At 44.1% G+C, this 24855-nt stretch overlaps 1 protein-coding gene and 1 pseudogene across 2 annotated transcripts in view; both read left to right on the forward strand.

Moving 5' to 3' along the window:
* The window catches only part of F12 (coagulation factor XII), a 129086-nt gene extending 110472 nt beyond the window's left edge, over positions 1–18614 (forward strand). Inside the window, exons 14-15 of one of the 2 annotated variants that reach the window (XM_085618340.1) lie at positions 4050–4272; positions 17230–18614. In XM_085618340.1, coding sequence (XP_085474466.1) covers positions 4050–4259 — 210 coding nt within the window. In that variant the 3' untranslated portion in view covers positions 4260–4272; positions 17230–18614. Of the gene's footprint in view, positions 1–4049; positions 4462–17229 lie in introns of those variants that run through there. The other variant, XM_085618339.1, reaches the window with a different exon arrangement.
* A 5528-nt stretch (positions 18615–24142) lies between these two features.
* On the forward strand, positions 24143–24292 carry LOC146811274 (5.8S ribosomal RNA; annotated as a pseudogene).
* Positions 24293–24855: the final 563 nt, after the last annotated feature.

Below are 24855 nucleotides of genomic sequence, written 5' to 3' on the forward strand. Positions count from 1 at the left end.
GGAGTCTCCAACTTTTCCCATAGTGAGAGCTACTTCTGATCATTAAAAACCATACTGAGCTACTGTCTAATAAAAGATTCAATAAACCTACACCAAGGCTAGGTGACTTAAACACCTCCACTGGTGTATACTACTTCAGTCTCAGGGAGCAAAGAGAATTATAGGCAGTATGGCAAATGGTTTACCAATGGGGTCCCCAAGAACCAATTTTGTCATGTTACTTTTGAGAGATAACAAGAGAAAGAAATCAACAGAAAACAGAGAGAAACTGAAAAAGAGAAAGGAGAGGAAAATAGAAGGGAGAGAAAATGAGAAAAAAGAAAAAAAGAGAAAGAAGAAAGAAAGAAAAGAACGAGGATGAACAAAAGGATAGAAAAAGGAAAAAAATTAAATGAAACCACAAAGAGCAAAAGATGAAAGGAGATAAAAGAAGAAAGAGAGTTAGAGAGTAGAAAAAGAACAAGGGACTAAAGAGAAATAAGCAGTGAAACAAATGACTGGAGAAGAATAAGAAAAAAGGAAGAATGACAGGAAAAAAGAGAAAAACAGCAGAAAGAAAGAGAACGGGCAAAGGAGAGAATGAAGGAGGAAAGTAAGACGGCTAGAAAAATAAAGAAACTGAAAATTAGAGAAACTTGAGATAAGGAGTGAAGCACAAGAGGAAAGAATAAACAGAAATAACTAAAGGAATTAAGTGAGAAAGAAAAAAGGAAGATAGTCAAAGTGCAAAGAGGAATATAAGAAGAAAGAAAGAAAGACAGAAAGGAGTGGAATAAAAAGTAGAAAAAGAAGAAAAAAATGAAAGCAAAGAAAGAAAGATGAAGAAGAGAAGGTAAGAAAGGGGAGAAAGGGAAAAAAAGGAAGAAGGACTGCGAGAAAGACTGGAAAGGGAGGAAAAATAAGATAATGAGCCGAAGAGAGAAAGAATTGGGGAAAGAATTACATAAAAGAGGAGAGTGAGAGAAGTCGAAGAAGAATGAGAAATGAAAGAAAAAGTAAAGAAAGAAACAGCAAGAACAATAAAGAAATATACAGGAAAACAAGAAAAAATCAAAGAATGCAAGAAAGTAGAGAGATAGAAAGAAAGAAGTAGAGAATGAAAGGGGAGAAAATGGAGGAAAGAAGGAAAGAAAACCAGAAATAAGTGAGAACAAGAAATCGACAAGGAAGGAGAGGGAGTGAAAAAAGGAGAAACAGAAAGAGAATTTCTTTCAGAAGAGGGTAGGCTGCATCGTTCTGCACGGCCAGTTTGTGAGACCTCACAAAAACAGACATCGGGCCTGATTTTGATCTCAGCGGATGTGTTGCTCCGTCACAACGGTGACTGATATTCTGTCCGCTGAAATAGAAATCCCATAGGATATAATGGGATTTATATTTCGGCGGACGGGATATCCATCACCGTTGCGACGGTGTAATCCATCCGCCGAGATCTAAGTCAGGCCCATAGTGAATTCAAGTGCTGCCTTAACTGGTGGGCAGCTGCATGTTTTCAAATCAGCAGACAGGCAACTATCATGTGTGTGTAGCTCTGAGGCATCCTGCGAGCTATTGGTAGTTCGTGATAGACCTGTTGGAGACACCTGTTAGTTGAAATTTAGGATGAGTCGGTGAGCACAGGTATGCGTTCTGGAGCAAGTCTAATGACTGCAAACATAACACTGAAGATGCATTTGCAGGAGGAAAGGACATCTGACTGCACTAGGATAAATTTTAGTGTTAGTACCAGTATGGGCAGAAAACCATGTAGAGAGCAGCAGTGAAAGAATTGCTTGAGAAAGTGTTGACACAAGGATAGTCTGTCATCAAACGTAACACACAGACTACAAACCATGTGAGGAGTTGGTATGAGGAGCCCACGAGGGAAGATCAGTCGAGGGGCAGGATGGTAGACATAGACGTTGACATATGTGTTGTGCATGCAGAGGAATCAGGTATCAATCAAGGTTGACACAGAGCTTTGTGGTATATCATGATGATGCTGGAAGGCCTTGAAAGGAATACATCTAATCTGACCTCATGAAGTCTAAGAGAAAGAATGGGCGAGCACAGTATCGTCATTCATGAGAGATTGAAAGGAACAGGGCACAGGCATTGCCTTGGTGTAAGGTAGAGAAAAACTGATCTCAAATGTGTATGTGCAAGTTTCAGTCCTACAGCTTTGGCACATGCCAGACTGGAAGTCATTGAAGATGAAATTGGCATTGTGCTGCCACTGTGGCTTTTAGGAGCTTGTCCAGAGATGGGCAGATAGTTTGACCAGTTCTCCAGGGATGAATTGAATTTCATTACCTGATCAGTGATGATGATGGTTCAAATACTGAAGAACCTCATCAGATTGGAAGGAGAAGTTAACAGACTTTGGATTTTAGGTAGGAGAGGTTTGTTTTGATGGCGGAGGCAATGGCAGTACCAGAAACAGCTGCAGATGGTTTCATCTGTTGTTTTGACGATGGAGTATTTAGATCTAATTTCAAATTGAGCATGATAGGACGGTGGTGTTCATTGGCATTGTATGCTTTTTGGACAAGGTCTGCTGAATGGCCATAAGCGAGAAGAGAGGCAAATTACACGTGTAATGGACAATTAAGTTGCCACAGATTTTTTAAGATGAAGATCTAGTGGGAGGCATAGAGGATCAGCTGTCATCTCCCCGTAGGCCTCAAAAAATTATTTGGTGGCATTTGTTTAGGGCATCACTACTTCCTTCCTCCAATGATTTGGATCCTTTAGTGTGGAGACTTGTGGGCCAACCTTTTTAAGTCCTGCATTTCGACTATCAGCAGAGGATCCACAGACACTGTTCATCTGCTCACATTGTTCCTTTGCATTTCCATGAATTAGGTGGCTCCTGAAATTCTGTTCTATGTAGTAGAACTCTAAGCACATGATAGTCTAGGAAAGAAGTAATGGCTCTCTAGTTCAGTGTGAAGTTTGTATTGTTTATACAAAAGGAAAATAAAAGGTTGATTGAAATATTATGATCTGCTGACAGAGGGTTTATGGCAAACTCATTACACCACTGGCTTGCAGGGCATGCCATGAAATGGAAGGTGAAGTCCTGCTAGGACCAGATAATTGAGGACCGTGACACTGTGCCAGCAGCCAAAGCTTCACAGCACCACAGAGGTAGCCATTCTCATACTCTGACACATGCTGTGTACCGTCTTGATACTGCAGGGCACCAAGGACTGACTTTGCCCTTCAGATGATCTAGCTTCCAGAAAGAATGGAAGTGGAGATCACGAACACAGGCCCATGAATGCATGCCACTCTGGAACCTATGAGTGGTGTAGATTCAAGACTTTGGACCATCATATGAGCACCCAGGGGATGGTAGACTATGGGACACATATTGTAGGAGGTCTTGCCCCCACTGTAGCATAGAGTTATTCACCTAAATTCACTGGATGACACATCGATGCAGACAAAGGTGGTGAGGGTCCTTGTTTTGTGCATTTAGAGAGTGGTTCTTGGATAGATATTGTCAAGTTTCTATGAAAGGCTTAATCCATTGAATCAGCGTTAAGACCAGAAATTGGCCTGCGATCCTGGATGGCTTCTCCAACCATAGCCCTACACTCTATTATTTGATATGAAAAAGAAGAATGGCATACAAATATTCACTGCACTGCATTTTGTTCTCAAGAGCGCTTTCTTTCCAGTGAAGAGACCTTCATAAAGATGTATAGGACAGTCCTGTGGAGAGAGCTACCTGTTCTAGGATTTTTAAAAAGATGTTATTCATTGGAAAGATGTTATTCATTGGTACAAGCAAATGGACAGGCCAGGAAGGTCACCCTACCTTCCACACAACCTGATGAATTCTGCCTTTCCTCTGCACATAACGGAGTGAGAGAGCTGGGATCTTAAACACATCTGGTCTTCACCCCAGTGTCGTAAAATAATACAGTCAGGAGTTACAATGGGCTCAGCTTGGTGTATGCTTCATTTTCTACAGCTTCTGTAAAATGAGGATAAGCTCGCTAGTAGAATAGTCTTCTTGTGTTAACTTTTTCCCTCCCTTCTGCCATCATGTCTCTTTCCAGGGCGACTCTGGAGGACCCCTGGTGTGTGAGCTCGAAGGTCAGATGGTCCTGCATGGAGTTGTCAGTTGGGGCTCTGGATGTGCAGATGAGAACAAACCTGGTGTGTACAGCAATGTGGCAGCCTACAGTACATGGATCCAAGAAGTCATGAGTCGGTACAGAGCCAGTCCCGTGGGCGATGCCCTAAATTCTTCCACTTCTCATCAGTGAGATGCATGCTCAAGTATGTCAATGTCAAGAATGTTACTCCTTAAAAATTCTATCCATGAAAAAAGAATTCTATCTAATTAATTGAATAAAAAATATTTAATTCTTTTGTCAGGAAATAAAAAATCAGACACCTCATAAATGTCTTACATGTTCATTGATTTTAGTACAACATATTCTAAGATTAAAGACACCTATGACTGCTAAATATAAACTCAGTTTCACTCTCTCTCTCTCTTTCTCTCTCTCTCTCTCTGTCCCAATCTCTCTCCCTCTCTTTCTGAAGCCATATATATTCACCTCTCACAGCCATTGGCAAGCTTCGTCCTCTCTCCATCAATCTGAGCAACCATTGTTTCTCTCCAGTCATTTAAGGACCTTCTTCTTTTCATCAGCCCTTTGAACTCCTCCCCAGAAATCAGATGTTGCCCGTTTATTATCAATCGGACGACCTCTCCATCAAAGGTTAATATTCTATCTACCCATCCACTGGAGGGCCCACTCTACTGTCTACTGGCAGTGAACATCTCTGCTGTCAGTGGAGGTCCCATCCTTATGGCAGAGATCCAAGGTCCAGCACATTTATCAAGCCATCAAAATATGTTTTCCCTTCTTCAAGCATTTTAGGGTCTGTGCAACCATTGTCTAACCTCTTCTTCACTGAATCCACTGAAGTTTGCATTTCTCTCTCTAGCTACCATAGGTCTTATTCCTCTTTCCAGATAGTGCCACCATACTGTCCATGAGATGTTATTGCCTCCTTATACAAGTCTACAGAAGACCTCCAGTCACCTGAGATTTTTTCATATTTCCAGCCCCTGAAGGGCCCCTCCAGAAAGTGCCCTCTTCCACTCTTGGAGCCATCAGTGGTCCTTTTGGTGTTCAAGACTGGTGTGCTTCTCTCTCTTTTGAGCTGAAAGAATGTCTTCTGTTTTTAAGAGCCCTCCCCATTGATAGTTCTCTCCACCTGAAGCCCTCTCATTCGTGAGTCCCTGTAGTGTGTCTTTTCAATGGGATGCTCTGTTGGTGGAAGTTCCTCTCTGTTGAATGTCCTCTTCTGCCTCGGCCCTTTTCATAGGTGATGCTTTACATAAAAACTCCCCTTCCCCTCATTTCAGTTCTTCTCCAAATAGTACTATGTATCCAAGTTCCTCTAAATCTAAATATCTTTCTATCGATTTTACTCTTAATTGAATTATTTTCATTTTGTCCTTGGTGTAAACTAAACATTGAGGTCACTACTAGCGAATCAGATGGACTCCATCGAGTTCTGAGGTTTAGAAAGTCAGGATTTACTTGATCAAAATGAATAAACCCCCACCAACAATTACCCAGTAGATGTGTGTCAGCAATGCAAATAGCCTCTAAAATGGTCTTCATATGGGTTCTGTAAACATGTTGCACCATCTTTCTGTACCTGCAACAGAATTGAAGAAAAGGCTAGTAGTTTCCAAAAGCCAGCTGAGAGTTAACTGCCTCTATAATCAGTTCTTTAATTAATGGAGTGAGCCCTAGCTAATAGTCACCTTACAACTGGTGAATAATATGAGGCGATAATGGAATTTATACGAGCCACATTGTCTTCGAGGTCTTTGATAATTCACAAACGCCACAGACAGCCAAGCGTCACTGTAGCTTTTGCATCACAAATTGTGCAGATATTTGGCAAAGCCTAGTGTACAGAGATAAAGGTAGATGTACCCCCAAAAGGGGAATCGCCTGCAGAAACAAATCTTCTTCATCTAAAGTTACTTACCCAGCTTTACATATCTACTCATCCTGAGATGGAAAGCTGATGGCCCAGATCAGGGGTCTCTAAACTTTTCAGTAAAAGGAGCTACTTATGTTCAGTGAAAATCATCCCGAACTATTAATAATATTAGTGGCATACACATAAGAAAATATTATATCAGTGGCCACTCTATTCAAGATTAACAGGCGTTATCACCTCAGTGTAGGATTACCAGCAGAAGTGTAAAAAGGGATTTTTCAATCTTGAATGCCTCTACAAGCGTAATACATAACACCAACAGCTGCAATGCATCTGACACCAAGGTAATAATATCACTCATAAATGTCCCAATGATGCATGATTTATTATTTAAATATCACTTTTAAATATAGAATTGAAATTCTGGGTTTTGAAAATCAGGATCCCCGGATGATCCCTGCCCTCCCACGATCCTCCAAAGCATTAGCCATCTCATTAGACCGCAGCTATCTAGCATGTTCAATCAGATGCTTTGACAAGAGCTCTTCCCTTCTATGTGGAACAGGCCTGTATACTGCCACTTTTAAAAAAAAACAACTTGGACATAATGGACCCGGCCAACTACTGTCCTATTGCGAGGCTCCCGCGTCCCATGAAAATCGTTGAGAAATTAATAAATGTTGAACTCTCTGCATTCAGCACAAAGAATCAAATCCTAGACCAGAGTCAGTTTGGGTTCAGAGCTTATCATAGCACCGAGACGGCTTTGATAAAGACCATGGACGAAATCCGTATGGCGCTGGATGGCGAGGGTCGGTGGCCCTCGTTCTCCTCGACCTATCCGCGGCGTTTGATACCGTGGGCCATACACTTTTGGTCGTACGTTTAAAGACCATTGGTATTGGAGGAAAGGCCCTTTCCCTTCTAACGTCGTTCCTATTAGATAGAACTCAAACAGTTCACTTGGGCAATTTTAAATCAGCACCTTTCGTTTTGCTTTGTGGGGTGCCGCAGGGCTCCTCATTGAGCCTTACGCTCTTTAATATTTTTGTTTCTGAACTAGCTCCTCTGTTCAGAAGCTTTGAACTAATACCTACCTCTTATGCTGATGACACCCAGTTGGTTATTTCAACAGTGGACATGGATGTTAATTATTCCATCAAACTCCATGACTGCATGGTCACTCTGAGCAATTGGATAAATAGGCATTGCTTGAAACTGAACTCAAGCAAGACGGAGGTGGTATTGTATGGAAACCTTTTTCCATTGTGGTCGCCAGCTTAGTGGCCGGACACTCTTGGCCCCCCACCTACACCAGTGGCCAAGGTTAAAAATCTGGGGGTCATCATAGATGAGAAACCAAACTTTAAGTCTCAGATTTCGAAGGTGGTGTCCTCCTCCTTCCTCACCATCAGAACCTTATGTAAGATTCTCTCATTCATTCCCATAAATGCCAGAAAAACAGTATTGACCACCCTGGTTTGATAAAAATTGGATTATTGCAATGGCTTGTATATCAACCTACAATCCAATCTACTCAGAAGGTTACAGGAGGTACAAAATGCCACCGCTAGACTAGTCCTGGACGTTCCTAAATATCATTCCGTTAGATCAGGGATCCAGGAACTGCACTGGCTTCCGGTTGGTCAACGTGTTAAATTCAAGGCTCTCTGCATTGCACATAAGGCACTGTACAGAGAAGGACCTTAATATCTGTGGGATTCCTTTAGTTGGTATAAGTCAAATAAACCGCTATGCTAGGCTGACGCCCACCTCCAGATTTAAAAGGAAGAATTGGGGGGGGGGGAGGAGTTTCAGTTACAATAATATCAAGGAATGGAACTCCCTTCTTCTTTCTCTTAGGAAGACTTCCTCCTTGCTTGAGTTTAGGAAACTACTTAAGACATGGGTTTCAGTAACTAGCTTTCCCTGACACAGTATTGGAAGACCGGAAGCGCCTAGATACCCACGGGTATTAGTGCCCCATATAAATTGTTATAACATAACATATAACATAACATGTTTTCATCTTGAATACATACTTTTCAATTTTGACATATATATATTAATTCAACCAAGCAAAAAGCTTCTATAATAGTAGGCTAGGCTGCTCAAAGGTAGCTGGAGAGCTACTTATTGGAGCAGCCGGGCCCAGATCAAGGGCACCAATAATGCATGAATTGCAGAATACGGTACAAGAAAGCCAGCAAGAGATCTTGTGAGGTGATGAAAACCACTGCCTTTTTGCACTGACTTTAACAACAAGCAGTATAGAAAATACCATGATGTTTCTGATCTTTGATTTGCATCTTTTTTTCCAAAAATAATTATATTTTAATTCTGTTCAGATATCATCTGGAAATGAGTTTTGAATTCACCTTGGGTAGAGTCTTCTCCTTTGGGGCCTCCCTTATTCTTATGCTTTACAGCAAGAATCCCTTTCACCCTAGCTTCTCCTCAGAGTATCATGGTTTGCGATTGTTCGGAGATTGAGGAGGATGTAATGGAGCTGGACCGGACTCAGAACCAAAAACAGCCCCACTAAAAATAGCCCCCTTATCCCACAATGCACCAAGCAAGTTTAGTGAGCTAGCTTGCACCCTCTTGGGGCAGTGGGGAGGGGTGTGGATGGAGGTCACTTTTTCCAGCCAGAACATTTAAAAATAAATAAAAACAAACTATGCATTTTATAGCACAATTTTTGAAATTCATTGCCTAAAAAAATCTTTTTTACAGGCATGTCAGAAGGGGGTCCGGTGGGCTATTCCAATCATTCAGAGTTTGGTCCAGTGTCCAAAAGCATAATTTCTTAATACCATCGAATCATTTATGTGCCTATGAGAACATTGTGCGCCCAGTAGAAAAACCGGGTGTATAGAAAGTGAATACATTTTTGTGATGAAGGAAGCAACATCTATCTGATACACTGTGCCCTACTGCAAAGAGCAGGGCTCTCACGATGTACCCTGAACTCTGACCCACATCAATATGCCAGTACTGGGATTTTTACAAAGCTCTCACTGTGCACCTCTCTAGTGACCTCCATCATACAAACCTATCTCACAATGATCCTCTATTTTATCTTGCACTGTTCATGGATATCCCAAGACTGAGTCCAATGAAGAACTTTCATAAGGTGCGTCTCTTCTGATCTGCAACAGGCACATCTTTCCTACTATTAGAACATTGGAATGTTGAGCATTCCATTGAAAGCAGTGGAGTGCTCCGGGCTTCTAATGGGCGGTAGAAGCCCGGAGAATCAACATTCCAATGTTTAACAAAGATCTCACAGAGCCTGAGGGGATTTCAACCCCCTCGGGCTCCGTGAGGCCTTTGTTTTACAAATTAGAACATTCTGCCCTCTAGGGGCGGAATGTTCTGATAGCCTTAGAACCCTCTGTAGCGGGCTCTACTGGCCATTAAAAGCCCACTTTCTTGTTACAGGCCCTCACCTTCAGTTCAGGCCTTTAATGCTGGATCGGGCCTTTAATGGACGGTAGAGCCCCCAACCCCAGAGTATTGTTGACATGTTTTTAGAAAAATGACATGGCAGAGAAGACAACACTTCCTTCTTTTCTTACGTCCTCCATTTCAAAAAACATTTTTAGAAGCTCTGAAATGGGGACCCAGAGAATCTGTAAAATACCCAAGAGGAACAGGAGAAGCAGTACAACAAGCGCACCAGAGTAAACACCTTACACATTGGACACAAGGTATTAGTTCTACCAAATTCAGAGAACAAACTATTGACCATGTGGTATGGACCCAACAAAATACAAGAAGTTTTAGGTCCTATTACCTTTCGGATTAAGCAGTCGGATTTAAAAACCAACATTCAAACCTATAATATATATCTACGGGAAAAATGGGAAGAACTTTGTGCAAATGGCTTCATCACTTTTTCTACCAAGACCAGCAATCTACAGAATGATATGTACCCAAAAATAGCCCCGGCAGTGTGACAACAACTGGTAAACAATTGTCCAGTAACAGACACTCAAAAAGGAAGATCTACAACACCTATGGAAAAGGAGCACATTTTTTCCACCTTCCCAGGGGAACCACTTAACTTGAACATAAAATTATGAGACTTCAGGAGGCTATTGTGAGACCCAGGCCCCATAGAATCCCTAAGGAACAACGAAAAATGATAGACAAAGAAATTGAAGCAATGCTGCAACTTGATATAATTTGAGCTACCTGCAAACAAATGGTCTTGCCCTGGTGCCTAAATCGGACAAATTCATAAGTTTTGCCCAGGCTATTGACAAGTTATTAAAATCTCTTACCACAAAGCCTACCTGATGCCTAGGGTTGGTGAACCCATGGAGGAGCTGGGGCAATCTGAAACACTAGTGCTTTATATTTGACAAAATATGACTGGCAGGCCCCCGTTAGAACCACAGACCCCGCAAAAAAACGTTTTCAAATCAGTAGGGCTCTTCTCTTTGGTCTGCACAGGGCCCCTTCTAGTTTCCACTTTCTCATGGATCTTGGCAGGTTCACAGTTTGCTACAAGAAGCAGTCACAATTCCTACACACAGCACCGTCCATTTTGACCAGAGTTGTATTAGCCACCAATTCTGCTAAAAATGCACTTATGGCCAATCAAGTTCCATATTTAGGCTACTTGCTATGAAATTGATTGACAGAGCCACAGTTAGATATAGTCTTTCTGCGTGTTTATAGGTTATTGTTGGTAGTTTATTTCCTAATTTTCTGATACCTCAAGTCTGACTTGCTGCACAAGATAGAGATGATATTGTTTTGCGAGACAGTGGAAGTGTGTTGCTGACATTTCTGATGCCTGAAGCTGCACAGAAGAGACCTAGACACTAAATTGGAGAAGGAGAAGACAAGGCTATTTTAGAAATTTGATTAGTCTTTTGCTGAGCAAGGAGCTGCTGATTAGTCTTTCTGTTGCACTGCTACTTTAGATTTTTAAGTTGAAGGGTGGAACTGCAGTCTCTGTTGTTCAAGGTGAATGGAACCCCTTAGCTAAGGCCAGCCTTTTGCCTATTTCTGTTTACTTTTTCTGTATGGTGAATACAGTCAGGTGCCAGAATCGTATACCTCTTTGTACCTTTATTGTGGGTACTGCATGGCAGTCAAAAATACTTTATTTGGTAAATTAAAACCAAATACTGTCAGCAACCATTAAAACCAAACATGTTAAATTAAAAATAAAATATATAAATACGATTTCAATCCAACCATAAAAATATATCAATGTACAATCGTTAAGACAGCAAACGAAACAGCTCATTAATTAAGTAGCCCCCTGATCATTAAATAGCATTTTCCTGAGTGTAAGGGCACCGGAAAAGAAACTTGCAACCCCAAAACAGACCCAGGGGAAGGGAGCATTTGTAAATACAGCAAAGCTGGTTTAACTTGTGAAAGCTGACTGTTTCTAAACAAGGGAATAATAAATCCGTGCCTTAATGTGCGATAAAAATCACAGAAGAATATAAAACGCATGGTGTCTTGTTCAGAAACATTGTCGCAAGGACACGCTTTTAAATCTCCCAACTTATGAAACTCTGCGGGACAGCTAAGAACCAATGTATTATGTTAAACCTGAACCTTGTCAATTAAAAGACTTAAGAAAAAGCTTTTGGGGGCTACTTAATTAATGAGCTGTTACTTTTGCTGTCTTAATGATTGTACTGTGATATTATATTTTTATGCTTGGATTGGAATCGTATTTATATATTTTATTTTTCTTGGGAAGGGAAGTTGGCACACTGGTGATGAGATCTCTCCCACTACAGTTCCTGAAGGCTGTGATCCTGTGAGATTGGAGCAGGGAATGTATTAGGATTGCCTCATGGTGCTTCGCACCTGGCTTACGCAGAGGCATGCTGCAAAGGTTGCGGGCTGGCTGGCACAGAAAATCACAATACTGGGGTGGGAGGGGATCTGAACTTGGTACTAGACCCTGACATGGATAGGATCACACAGGACAGGAGACCACCATGCAAAAACACAAAGCTTAAAACATTTTTATCTGCCATGGGGCTGTCAGATCTAGGTGGGAGGCATGCCCTATGGACCGCTGCTACTCGTTGCGGACGGATCAACAGGCTCCATGTCCTAACTGGAAAACCTCCTGGTCCCGTGGACCCAGAATAAACGATACTGTAACACCAAAATCTGCTCTGGGGCATATCCGATACTCGCCAATCCATACACGAGGACGAACTCAAGGTGGCTGGAGAAACAAAAAGAGGTGCCCTCACTAGAAGCGCAACTAGCATGATGTGAACATGTTTGGGAGGGACCCCCTAGCCCAGATCAAATACACCGTCTGACCCTGGTGAGGGAGAACGGTCATACCTGGATGGAAGAGGATGCGAGGGTGTTATACACCTCTAAACACTCTATGAAGTTGGTAACAAAGCAGGGAAACTGATAACGTGGCTGGCTCGCAGAAAGGAGGGGAGGAGATGGATCCACTAGCTACTTGCTGCTCAGGGAGGGCCGCACAATAGTGCAAGCTATATCTCTAACATTGCCACGTCACTCTTAGCAGATTTATACAGCCAGGACTGTGCAGTTCAGTGGCGTATTTGCAGGCCTTCTTTGACTTCTCACCCCAAAGTCTCTCCCCCACAGACTCGGAATCTCTGGATGGAGAACTCCAGGCAGATGATATCAGTGAGGCTATACATCAGCTGCAAGAAGGAAGAAATTCGTGACCCAATGGCCTACCATCAGACGTTTATTTGTTTGTGGCCTGCCTGGTGTTGGCGCTGCTGAAATTGATGTTTTACACGGCCAGGAAAGAGGGCATGCTCCCCTTAGACATGAGAATTGATACAATTGCCCTAATCCACAAAGAGGGTAAACCACCTGCACACTGTGACTCCTACAAACCAATTACCCTCCGTAATGCAGAGGTCAAAATCCTTGTGAAGGTACTTGTGAACAGACTCACACACATGATTGACACATTGGTAGACCCGGATCAGTCGGGGTTTATGCCCCGATGTTCTACTTGACAGAACCTGCGCCGACATTTCGGCCGCAAGGTGAGTCGGTAGAGAGTGACAGAGCCAGCAGTTTTGCTCTCTTTGGAAGCCAAGAGGAACTTTGACTCCATCGCCAGGGACTCTATGGGCTACCCTGGACAAAACGGGCTTTGGTACAGAATTTGTATCCTGGATCTAGCTGCTGTATACAAAGCCAGTGGCGAGAACGAGGGTGAATGGGTCTTTGTCCCAGCTATTCCCCATAGGTTGTGGGATGCACCAGGGGTGTCCAATCTCTCCCTTGCTTTTTGCTCTGGTTTTGCAACCACTGACAGGCTGGGTGAGGGTGGTTGCCCGGCTCTGGGGACAGCGGTGGACTGCAGATTGGGAAGACATTATCTCCCTCTATCTCCCTCTATGCAGACCATATATTATTATATTTAGCTTACCCCATAGGGTCGGTCCCCATGGTCCTGAAGATGTTGGACACATGTGGGGTGTTCTCCGGGTTATATACTAACTGGCAGAAACTGGTCATGTTCCCACTAACATCCTGTACCCCCTCATGGGACTGGGCCTGCCCGCTGTGCTGGACTCCAGAGGGCTTTCAATATTTTGGGATCTGAGCCATGCTGAACACTGTAACTTTCTGGGAATGCAGCCTCTACCGGGTTTTGGAGGGGCTGAAGGAGGATGTAGGGCACTGGAGACCTCTTCTGCTTTTACTGATTGGCAGGGCCACCCTATATAAACAGATTGTATTATCCACTTCAAAATACACTGTTCAAGGTTTCAGAAGATTTCTTCCGAGCGGTAGACACACTGACTCGAACTTTGCTGTTGGGCAGTGGTACCCCCTGCATCGCACTGTGAACCCTAACCAGAGGCCCTTATGATGAGAGGATCGTTCTACAGGACTGCAGGCTGTACTGTTGGGCCGTGCAACTCCAAGTGGTCAATGACAGCGCCTTCTCTCCGCAGACCAAGCCCTGCTTGATGGCGAACCAGGACCGAATGTTCCTCAGGGGATATACCTGGTCCTGTACAATGGACGAGATGAATGCTTACTCCAACAGACTTAGTGGTGAAAATTTGGAAAACAGTAATCAGGAAAATGGGCTGGCAGGGTATGCCTACACTAGAAACTCCCTTGCACTTACTTACTTATGCCTACTACCCCTTCTGTGTTATAGGACATCAACCATGATTCTCCAGCCATCTCTGTCTTGGGCTTTTCTTTCAATCTGACTCCAGCTGTAACCCATCTCATTCTAGTCAGCCTTGAGGCATCAGCACCAGGTGTTTCTTGGCCTTCCTCTTTTCCTTTTCTCTTGAGGGTTCCAGGTCAGGGCTTGCTTGTGGGCATCAGCTACTCTGAGAGCCATGCAGGGACTGGACTGAAGACTTCAATGCAATCTGAAAGGTATTTCAAAGTTGGGCGATAACTGAGATCTGGAAGGATTACTCCCCTTTGCCGAATTGCAGTCCCTACACAAACTAGCCACATCACAACATTATCTGTACTTGCAGATTGGGAATGTCCTTAGGGAACACAGGAAGATACTACATGATGTCCCGATTAATCACCCTTAGAATATACATTTTTGTTGTACCCGCTTCACACCCATGCAATTCCCCTTACATACACGATGCTAAGACCTAATTGCCAGTCCTCACTTGAAAATTGCCGGGGGGCTGGGAGGTAGACCTAGACACACTAGAGGACGGGAACTGGAGTGAGGCTTGCTGCCACCCCCGGGAGGTGGCTATTAAAGCAGGATATAGGCTGATACAATTGAATATCCTACTCTGCACATGCATTACTGGGACCAGACTCCACCAGATGGGCACGGTGGACTCTGACAAATGACTGCAGAGGACTTTGGCCAGCCGGACACCAAGTTTACACGTTGTGGGAGAGTCCACTTATTCAACCATTCTGGAAGTGGGTGGAAAATTGTTTGGCAGAGTCTCAGATTCACATCACTAGACAACTGGACCCCATGGGAATATAGGGAATCAGACACTATCCAGGTACGCCTTATCTTCTGTGATATAGCACTGACCTCTGCACACCGCGATATAGCCAGGTCCTTGGGCAGCAGAGACGCACCCCTCATGTCCAAATGGGAGAGGGGAATGGACTGGCGCATGCAACTAGAACACATGGTTTATGAGAGCAGGGAATGCCCTGAAAAATTTGTTAAAGAATGGGGGGCAAGGGAAGAGTACAGAGACCTGGGGAGCTGACCCATGGTCTATGGAGGAATGAAACTGAAAGCACAACCTATGCAGTATCTAACTCCTGTGGCTCTATGTGGTCAATTTTTGATGTTTTCTTTCTATGGTTATTGGAAAAAAAAACTATGATTAAAAAACAAATTCTGACCGAATCTATAGGAATCTACATTGTTTCCTAAGAATTAGCCCATCGAGCATCTGTCCAGCTACCGATGAGTCCTCCAACCACAATGACCTCCATTTTCTTGGTATTAGAGAGCTTTGAGGCTCATACATTCTGCCACCATACAGAATTAAAGAATCTGCTGAATTGAATTGATCTTATCATGCAGCCGAATAATCAGCTGGGTGTCATCATCAAACCCATAGGTGAAAGAGCTCACCCAGTGGGTCAGCATAGCTACTGGTATTCTGTACAGATTTAAGTGGGACTGAGGGTCGAGATTTGGAAAACATTCAGTCGAGATGATTTGGATGTGACCTATAGGGGCTCAGTAAGAGTGCTTGTGTATTCTCCTCGCAAAAATAAGAAAACCACTTTATCGTCTTCAAATGGTCTCCAACTTCATACAGGCCCGGAGTGGGTACAGAATGGAAAACAGTGCTGAAATCAGCAGACAGGTCCAAATGGACCATGAATGGAGGAATAAGGTTGGATCTAAAGGATTCACGTGCTAAATCCAGCAATTTATTGTTATCCAAGAAGTCTGATAGGTAGGAATTGCTTGCATTATCCATGAATTAGGTTGAAAACAGGAGTAGCAAGATGGATTGGTAATTTGCTAATGCCATGGGTTTCTGCATCCATTGTTTTAAGACAGCACACACCCTGTCTATTGCAAGACACATTTCTGGATTACAATGGCCACAGAACCCATTTTTTGCCTAACATTGGTGGTCTTTATTGACATTCTCATTTGCTTGCTTCTTACTCATCAGCTTCCATGAGCTTTCCTTCCTCTTCTGGTGTGTTCCGCCCTTGGAGTAGAGACACATTGCTAGTGTCTTTCCATTTCTCCCTCTTCAGACACTACTTTTTTCTTTTTGGTTAGGCACTCAATGAGAGTGCATGTGCTTTCCAGCAGTCTCCTTAGTTTATTGCTCCTCCTTCTTGTCCCTGCGTTCCTCCCCTCACCCTTCCTTCCTCAGTTGCCGTTCTCACTTCCTCCGTGCCCCCCACCGTCTGCTGTGGTTCTTGCTTCCCTACTGCATCTGTTGTCCGAGCGCTTCCTCATCCTCAGTTGCCCACCTTCTGTTGCCCATGTGCTTCCCCACCCCACCCCCTGCTCACCCTTCACTCACTGTGTGCTTCCCCATCCTAACCTGCCCACCCTCTGTTGTGTGATTCCCCATACCCACAAGCCCACCTCCCGTTGTCCATGCGCTTCCCCATGCGCCACCCTTCATTGTCCATCTGCTTCCCCATTGTGGTCGATCACTTGTCCTTCTCTCCCCACCTGTATCTTTCTCTTGTTGTGCCTCATCCTACACCATCAACCCAATCCCCTGTTTTTTTTTAAAAGCATATTAGCACTACATCAAAAAAGGACATTAGTGCAATAGCAAAAATATGCATTAGGCAGATCTATTTATTTACTAATCCATCTCGGATTGGTAAAAAAAAATGCCTGATTTTTCAGGTGCATGTACCCACGTTGGCACATGCCTACCAATTGACACAATGGTCACATCATTGGGCTTTATTTTATTTTTGTACATTATTTACAGCCATGCTGCACAGCAGCCGCACTGCTGTACAGCATGGTTAAAAATAATTGCCAAAGAAACACGTCTCAGAGGTGAACCTATTGGCTTTGCCTATGATTGTGTTAGCAATGGGATAATTTTGGCTTCTTTCTTGACATTTTTGAAAGAACTGACCTCCTCATGGAAAAATTGCAAAGCTATGTAAAATGTAGTGCAATATATCAGGTGACACTTTAAAGGTTTTAGAAAGCTTTAAGGCAGAAGGTGAATTGATATATTGCAATTTAGCACCTGCATATTGTTCATTTAAAGGAATAAACATATCTTTTCTTCCTTACAGTGACACAGAGGGGGATGGAAGAGGTGACGTAATAAACAGAATTGGCGCAAATGTAATTAATTTTCTCTTAAAATATGGATTGAATTTGGTGTTGGTGGAGAAGCTTCAACAGGATAGAAAACTCTCTGAATATGTGGATGATTTCTTTAGATGAAAGAATTAGCTACATGAGCAGAATAATAGTCTGACTGTGCTTTTTATAGTCAGTTTAGACAGACAGAAAGAAGTGCTTAATTTGAGCCGGTGGTTGTGGATGGGGTCCACCAGCACTCATTTGTGGGCACCGGCACTTATTTTTCCTCATCAGACTGACCCAGAACGAGAGAAAGAAAAACACATTTAAGGAGCCTCTTGCGGTCATTCTGAACAGTGCGAACATTCAATACCACATGTATGCGGATGACACGCAATTGTACCTGAAGATCTCCTCGCAAGAGGACATAAAAACTTTAAATACTGCACTTGCCCAAACTCAACAATGGTTAGCTCAGAACCATCTCCTTCTAAATACTCTCAAAACGGGATTTCTATTGATCACCCCTACTAATCATTCAGCTCCTACCCTTGACTGGATTAAACACCTAACTGCTCTGAACTGCACACCTCACATCGTAGACTCTGCCAAATCTTTAGGTATCACCTTAGATAAACACCTAAACATGGAAGCACACATCAGTGCTACTACTAGGGGAGCCAATTTTCAACTCAACACACTGAAGAAAATCAAACCATTCCTACCCCCCGAAGATCTCAGGCCAGCGGTTCAATCACTGATTATCCCTAGATTAGAATATGGGCTGGTGACCCTAGCAGGACTTCCCAAAGCTAGCTTGGCCCCACTCAGAGCTACCTTGAACGCATCGGCCAGACTTTTAATGGGCTCAAAGAAATTTGATCACATTTCACCCGACCTTTTGCAGCTAAATTGGTTATCTATTGAAGCTAGACACCGACTCAGGATAGCTTGTCTGACTCATAAAGCCATACACCACAATACCCCATCCTACCTAGCAAATAAACTTGAACTATTGGGCTCCAGCCAGAATCTCAGAAGTACATCCACCCTTCTCTTGAAACCTCCAAGATTCAAAAAAGAAAAGATCGTACAACCGCGCGTTCACCGGTCTTGCTCTGAGAATCTGGAACTCCTTGTCAGCCGAGATTAGATCCAAACCTTCCACAACTTCCTTTAAAAACAAGTCAAAAGGCATTTAATGAATGAACGTTAACGCATTGATCATGCTTGTGTGTTTTGTTAATAACCAAAATCTTGAATCATTTTCACGGATGTTCTATTTTATTTATTTTACCTTCGTTTTGTTCTAGTCCTCGACAGTTACTGATGATTTTTGCTTGTTTCCTTTTTGTTAAAATTCCTGATGCACAATGCACATCTTGGTTCTTTCTATTGTCGATGTTCTTCTCGGCGCGCTCTACGGCACCTTTGATACACCCTACGTTTTATTCTTGAATGTTTTCCCATAGGTTATAACTTCACTTACTTTCTTTATGTTATGTATACTTACTGGTGCCAACTCTGGACAGCGCTCTGATACCCGTTTGGGTCTTGTTCGCACTATATAAAACTTTTCAAATAAAAAGTTTAATAAATAAACATAATGGTGGAGGAAGAGAAAAGAAAACTGAAAAACTGTGGCAGTGATAAGAGGAATGAAAAAGTACCTGCAAGAGTGAGATAAAGGGGAATCAAGACTATGGAGCCTTCGTCTTCAGCACACAGACATTCAATAGCGCGGGCTTCTGAGCAACACTTTTGGCCCTGCACTTTCATTTACAAATTAAATTAAGCACTGACGAGAGAAAGTGAGAGTGAGAGAAACAAAGAGGAAACCAGGTGCATGTGAATTTGTTTGTCTCTCTGTGGAGTTGCTTGCATTTACTCCACCTCCCGATGTGGAACTTTCTGAAACTGTCAAGTGGGTTACGCTTTCCAGATTCTGTAGATTGGTTTTGCTTTTGGCCTGTCACTGCCTACCCTAAGTAATGGACAGTTGTGAGAGCATTTTAAAACCAATGGGTCTGATTTAGAGCTCGGGTTACTCTGTCACAAACGCATTATATCCAATGGCAATTCGAATCTAGAAATCAATAAATAAACTGGGTAACATGCTGTTGAGAGGTTCCTCTCTGTCCAGTGGTTAAGCCTCTAGCCCCACTTTGAGATTTGTTGCTAGTCCTATTGGCTTTACAGAAACCTCTGTTGGAAACACTGTTGATTGTCGCATTGAAATTCCTGACACTGTAAATGTTTCTTTCAGCCGTGATCACCTCCGCCGGACTTTTTGCCAATGGTGGCATCCTCCTCATAAGTAAATAGAAGTTGCTATCACCACAATCTCTGCTAATGCAAGAGGAAGAGGGTATTTCCTGGATCTGAACAAAGTTGTCCTACCCAATGTAGAACCACAAAGGTCAAGGGGCTTGGAATGTACTGGGTGTGTGGGTGGCTGGTAACAGGCACGTAAGCAGTGACGGCTTCTCTGCTAAGGTGGAGGAGCGTTGCCCCACTGCATTTTGAGCCGTGGATAAAGGAAAAATAAAATGATAAAAACACTAAGTTATTATCATTTTATTTTTCCAGTTTACGGGGCGGGGCTTGGCTGTGTCACAGCCAGCAATGGGGGGGGGGGGAGGGGGGGTGGTGGGAGCTTAAGTGCGCATGACTGTCTGGCCGGCCGCGCTTTTCATGTTCCCCACGAGGCTGTAATACACAGCCTGGTGAAGAGCAAGCACAGGTTCCTACTGCCTGTATGAGTGCCGAACATCGGCACTCAGACCAATCACAACGCTGCATTGCAGCGTTGTGATTGGCCACGGCTGCCTGTTTGTGCTTCCTGCTTCAGGCAGGAACAGAAGGGGACGACATGAGGTGACGCAGCTGTCTGGCAGCAAGGTAAGTATTTTTTTAATGTATTTTTCTATCCTCCCCACCTCACTTGTGCTACTGCCCGTAAGCTGGAGGGGTACGATGGTGTGGACAGAATAAACTGTTTATAGTACATTACATTGTGATTGCACCACACCTCCTAAGGTTTCAAAATGTAGCGTAACAAGCAGCTGTATGAAGCTGAGGAGATGCCAGCAAGGATTGTCATTTATGCTAGTTTGGCGGCGCAAAAGCTGCGTGCTGCTTATTAACACTGAATATCAGGTGTCATCAATGGCGTAAACATATTTGATGGGAGCCCCTATATATCTTATGCATTATTTTCAGGTGCTGCAAAATGCAACCATGAGACTGATTTTGGCCCTCAGAAAAGACACACCCATCTTACAACATCTATAGAATTTCAATGGCTTCCAATATACAAAAGATGTCTGCTTGCAATGAAATGGTGTATCTGTACCACAAGATGGTACATAACACAAATCAGGACACCTATATGACATCACTCTTCTATTAGTACGTTCCCACCTTGAGAACTTTGATCCAAGCATAAGTCTTTAATCATGACTCCTAAATTTAGAAAGGTTATCATTGGAAAGTTGTGGACATCATTGTCGCTATGCAGTGGTGCACACTCTCACCGCCTCACTATTAGGAAACAGATTAAAGCCTTTCTATTTTAGTATTAAGGATAAATTATAGTCTTTTAGAAGCAATGCCTTCGATCCAGTGCCTCATTTTGCCTTTCCCTGTGTTCAATGTTCCAGGCTCAATGTATGCGATATGTGGAGTTTGAGAACTGGTAGGGTCATATTTCCTTGATAGCGCCCATCCAAGGCTCCAGGAGGTTGGATGCATTTGTTCTGACAGCCCTGTTGTCGCTTGATGCCCAGATTACAAGAAAGGCTGGTAGACTTCCTTTGGCTTATTAGGGATCTGGTATGAGGGCCCCCTTGTCTTCCAGTCTTTCTCCACCCCGAGCAGTGAGGACCTGGACTGAATACAAGCCCTGTCTGACGGGCTCTTCCTCTGAGTCTGCCTTCCTGGAAAGCAGGAAGGAATGCATAGCTGACATTTTGGTGCAGGGTGGCCTGCTCATGGATGGTCTATCCAGCACTGTACTCTGATCGACTTGGCATACTTGGTCAAATTAGAGATGGACTGCTTGGCTCATCTTGTTGTTTTAAGCAAAGAACTTCCACCATGCCTGGACTGTCCAATTCGAGGGTCTGCTTTTCTTGGAGACCACCCAGCAGAGCGAAGGCCAAGCAGCCTGGTGGCTTGTGGAACCCCAGTGGTATGAACAGAGTGGATGGCTTCGGGTAGTGCTAGTCCCTGTTGCCACAATGCAAGCTGGGCTGACCATGGCTAGCAGTTGCCCTTCTACACCAAGAGCATTTCCACATCAATTGGGAAAGACCTCTCCGTGGGGTATACTGGCTGTTCAAGCCAGTACCTCTTTATCTTGCTCAGGCTGCGCCTTGGCCTACCTCTCCTTTCTGTCATCAAAGATCAGGCTGGAATGCCAGTGCCCGGGTCACTGCCCTACCCCTTAGGCCCCAGCAGACAATCAGGGGATCATGCAGCATGCTCTCAAGGGGTCCAAAGGTCGGTCCAGAATGGATTCTTGGCTCCCTCTTGTCCAGCAGATGCAGATACTAAGTTAAGCCTGCCATTAGCATATGTTTGCCTTAAAGATTAAGCCATGCACATGTAAGTACACACGGCCGGTACAGTGAAACTGCAAATGGCTCATTAAATCAGTTATGGTTCCCTTGATAGTTCCATCTGTTATTTGGGTAACTGTAGTAATTATAGAGCTAACACATACCAACAAGTGCTTGACCTTCAGGATTGCAAGCATTTATCGGTGCAAGACCAATCCGGGCTCGCCCGGTTGCTTTGGTGACTCTTGATAACCTTGGGCCGATCACATGCCCCCATAACAGGAGTCATTCGGAAGTCTGCCCTATCATCTTTTGATGATACTTTCTGTACCTACCATAGTGACCATGGGTAGGGGGCATCAAGATTTGATTCCAGAAAGGGAGCCTGAGAAATGGCTACCACATCTAAGTAGGCATCAGGTTCACAAATTACCCACTCCTCACTCTGGGAGGTAGTAATGAAAAATATCAACCCAGGACTCTTTTGAGGCCCTGTATTGGAATGAGTAAATGTTTTATCCTTTATCAAGGATCCATTGGAGGGCCTGTCCATGCCAGCAGCTGCTGTAATTCAAGCTTCAATAGTTTATATGAAAGTTTCTGCAGTTGAAAAGCTCGTAGTTGGATATTGGGATATGGTTGGCAGTCAGTCTCAAATCGAGCTGCCACCTGCCCAGCCCCTGCCTCTAGGCGCCCCGGATGCTCTTGACTAAGTGTCCCGGGGGTCCAACGCATTTACATTGAAAGCTGGCCGGTCACCTGAATACTTCAGCTAGGAATAATGGAATAGGGTTCCATTTCTAATTTTTGGTTTTCGGAACTAGAGTCATTATTAAGTAGGAGGGCCGGGGGCATTCATATTGTGCTGCTACAGGTGAAATGATCTTAGATGTTGGGGGCTGAACATATGCTACACTGAATGGATCAACATATGTCTATCTTTCACGACAGATGTGGGTAACCAGCGGAACCCCGTTCTTGATAAGGATTTCAATTATTTACCAATTTCGCAGAACCAGGATTTCCTAGTTAGTGCCGGTCATAAGCTCGCATTAATTATGTTTGTGCCCCTTGTACACACTGCCTGTTGGTAATATCAATTGGATAATTTAGTACGGTTTCAAGAGCAGCCCTGCCGGGGCCTACGATGTCCCTGGGGGAGCGCCGAGAAGACAATGAAACTTGACTATCTAGAGGAAGTAAAATTCAGAACAAGATTTCCGTAGGTGAACCTGCAGAAGTATAATTAACGATGGATTTGCCTGAGTAACTAACAGCTCCAGCCCAAACCCTCTGCTGCCTCCCAGATGGAAGCCAAGGCAAAGGACCTAGCCCTCCACTCACATGCCCTGGCATTTAGAGTAGCCTAAGGCAGTTGGGCTATTGGGTGAGGACCCGGGATGGGCCAGGCTACTCCACCTGGGAGGACTCGACTGATGCACGAGGGTCCAGGGAATGGTGACTCCAAGCCCTCCCAGACCGAAAACCCTCTGGAGACAGAACTCAAGCTCACTGAGCATGACTCTAGGGAATACTGAATCGTAGTGCCTACCTGCGCAGGGAGGCCACCAATGGCTCTGCTGCCTGGGCCCTACCTTGCCTAATCCCAGCCCATCTGGGCTTCAAGTGATGAAAAAGCAGCCCGTCTCGGGCGGAAGGGCAGCCTTGATGAGAAGGAGCTGGGGATATGACGAGGGATTCCAGCTCCTCTCAGCGGAGATGCAATTTTCCTCCAAGCCAGTGCAAACTGCTTTTAGGGGTGGGAGTAGCAACTATACCAGCCATTAAGGCGTCCACATGTGCACCTCCAGTGGGTATCACATGAGTTGCTTCAATGGTGTGGAGGGGAAACTAGCTCATCTTCTGCACCTTTTCCCAGAGCAGAGTAGGCCAAAACCTGTAGCATGGCTTGGGCAGCTGCCTTAGCCAGGGTCTTTCGATGTGCAGGGGTAGAACCTTGTCCCCAGCTGGTTGTTAGATGGTCGACGTCCGGGTGGAGTGACCTTCCCTTGTCACCAGGTACCTTTTTGCCAGGTCGTGTGTGGCTGGGGTTTGAATACTTGTGTTGTCCTGCGCAGGAATCCCGGAGGGCTAGAGGCAGGGATGCTTGCCTCTGCCTATGTGGGAGTCTAGTCATTTGCCCGCCCATCCGCTGCAGCGGTGGGGTTCCAGGGTAGAGTGCTTCAAATCATTCTTTGAATCATGGAGGCCTACTCCCAATGAAGAAGACAGACAGGGTGCTGGGCCAACTTCTCGCGCATGCGGTGTACGGGTTGCTCTACCTTCCTTCCACATCTTCTGGGCTCACATATGGGCAAAAGCTGCAACAGTTGCCTGTGACTTTTAGCAGTGGGTCACTACACTTGCACGTCAATAAAGAATGCAGCTAGCTGCAAAAATTAGTGTGACTTGCAGGGCACATTGATTATTGATGCTTCCAACACTTCTTGGCCCTGGCTTCTTCCGGGGCAAGCCTGTCTGAGGGCCAAATGAATGTTAATCACCCTAAGACTCCCCCAGGCATTAAGCTTGGTCTGTTGCAGGGCTCTCTGCTCCCTTCGTTCCCCCCAAGGTCAAACCCTGATCACAATTGGTGGAGCAGGTGGGTGGCCTTTACCCCAAGTGATCTCTCTGATTACTCTCTCTATATAACTGATCTCTTTGAAGAGAAGTCTACAGAAATCGGGCAAACACGGTATCAATCACAGACGTAAACATAATAGCGAGAAATGGTGAATCTAAAGATCCCAATTCCGGATGGGGCAGTTACTGGATAACAAATACGCTGTTAAAATGGCAAAAGGAGGTGCTGTAATTTCCACAAATCATTAAACTTCTTACTGGTTTTGTGATCTCTGGGACCAGCTCCAATATCACAATGAATAACATCAAATTGAATCAAACATTGTTGTCATGTCCACCCCCCCCATACTAAGTGATAATGAAATTATCTACCTCAGTTAAAGCATTGAATTTGTAGCTTCATCAATAAAAAGTATAACAAATGTTAGAAGTCTTGAAAAACTGACAGACATTTTTGAGGTCACTAAA

The sequence above is a fragment of the Triturus cristatus genome, chromosome 7, assembly GCF_964204655.1.
Source record: "Triturus cristatus chromosome 7, aTriCri1.1, whole genome shotgun sequence".
Classification (NCBI taxonomy): domain Eukaryota; kingdom Metazoa; phylum Chordata; class Amphibia; order Caudata; family Salamandridae; genus Triturus; species Triturus cristatus.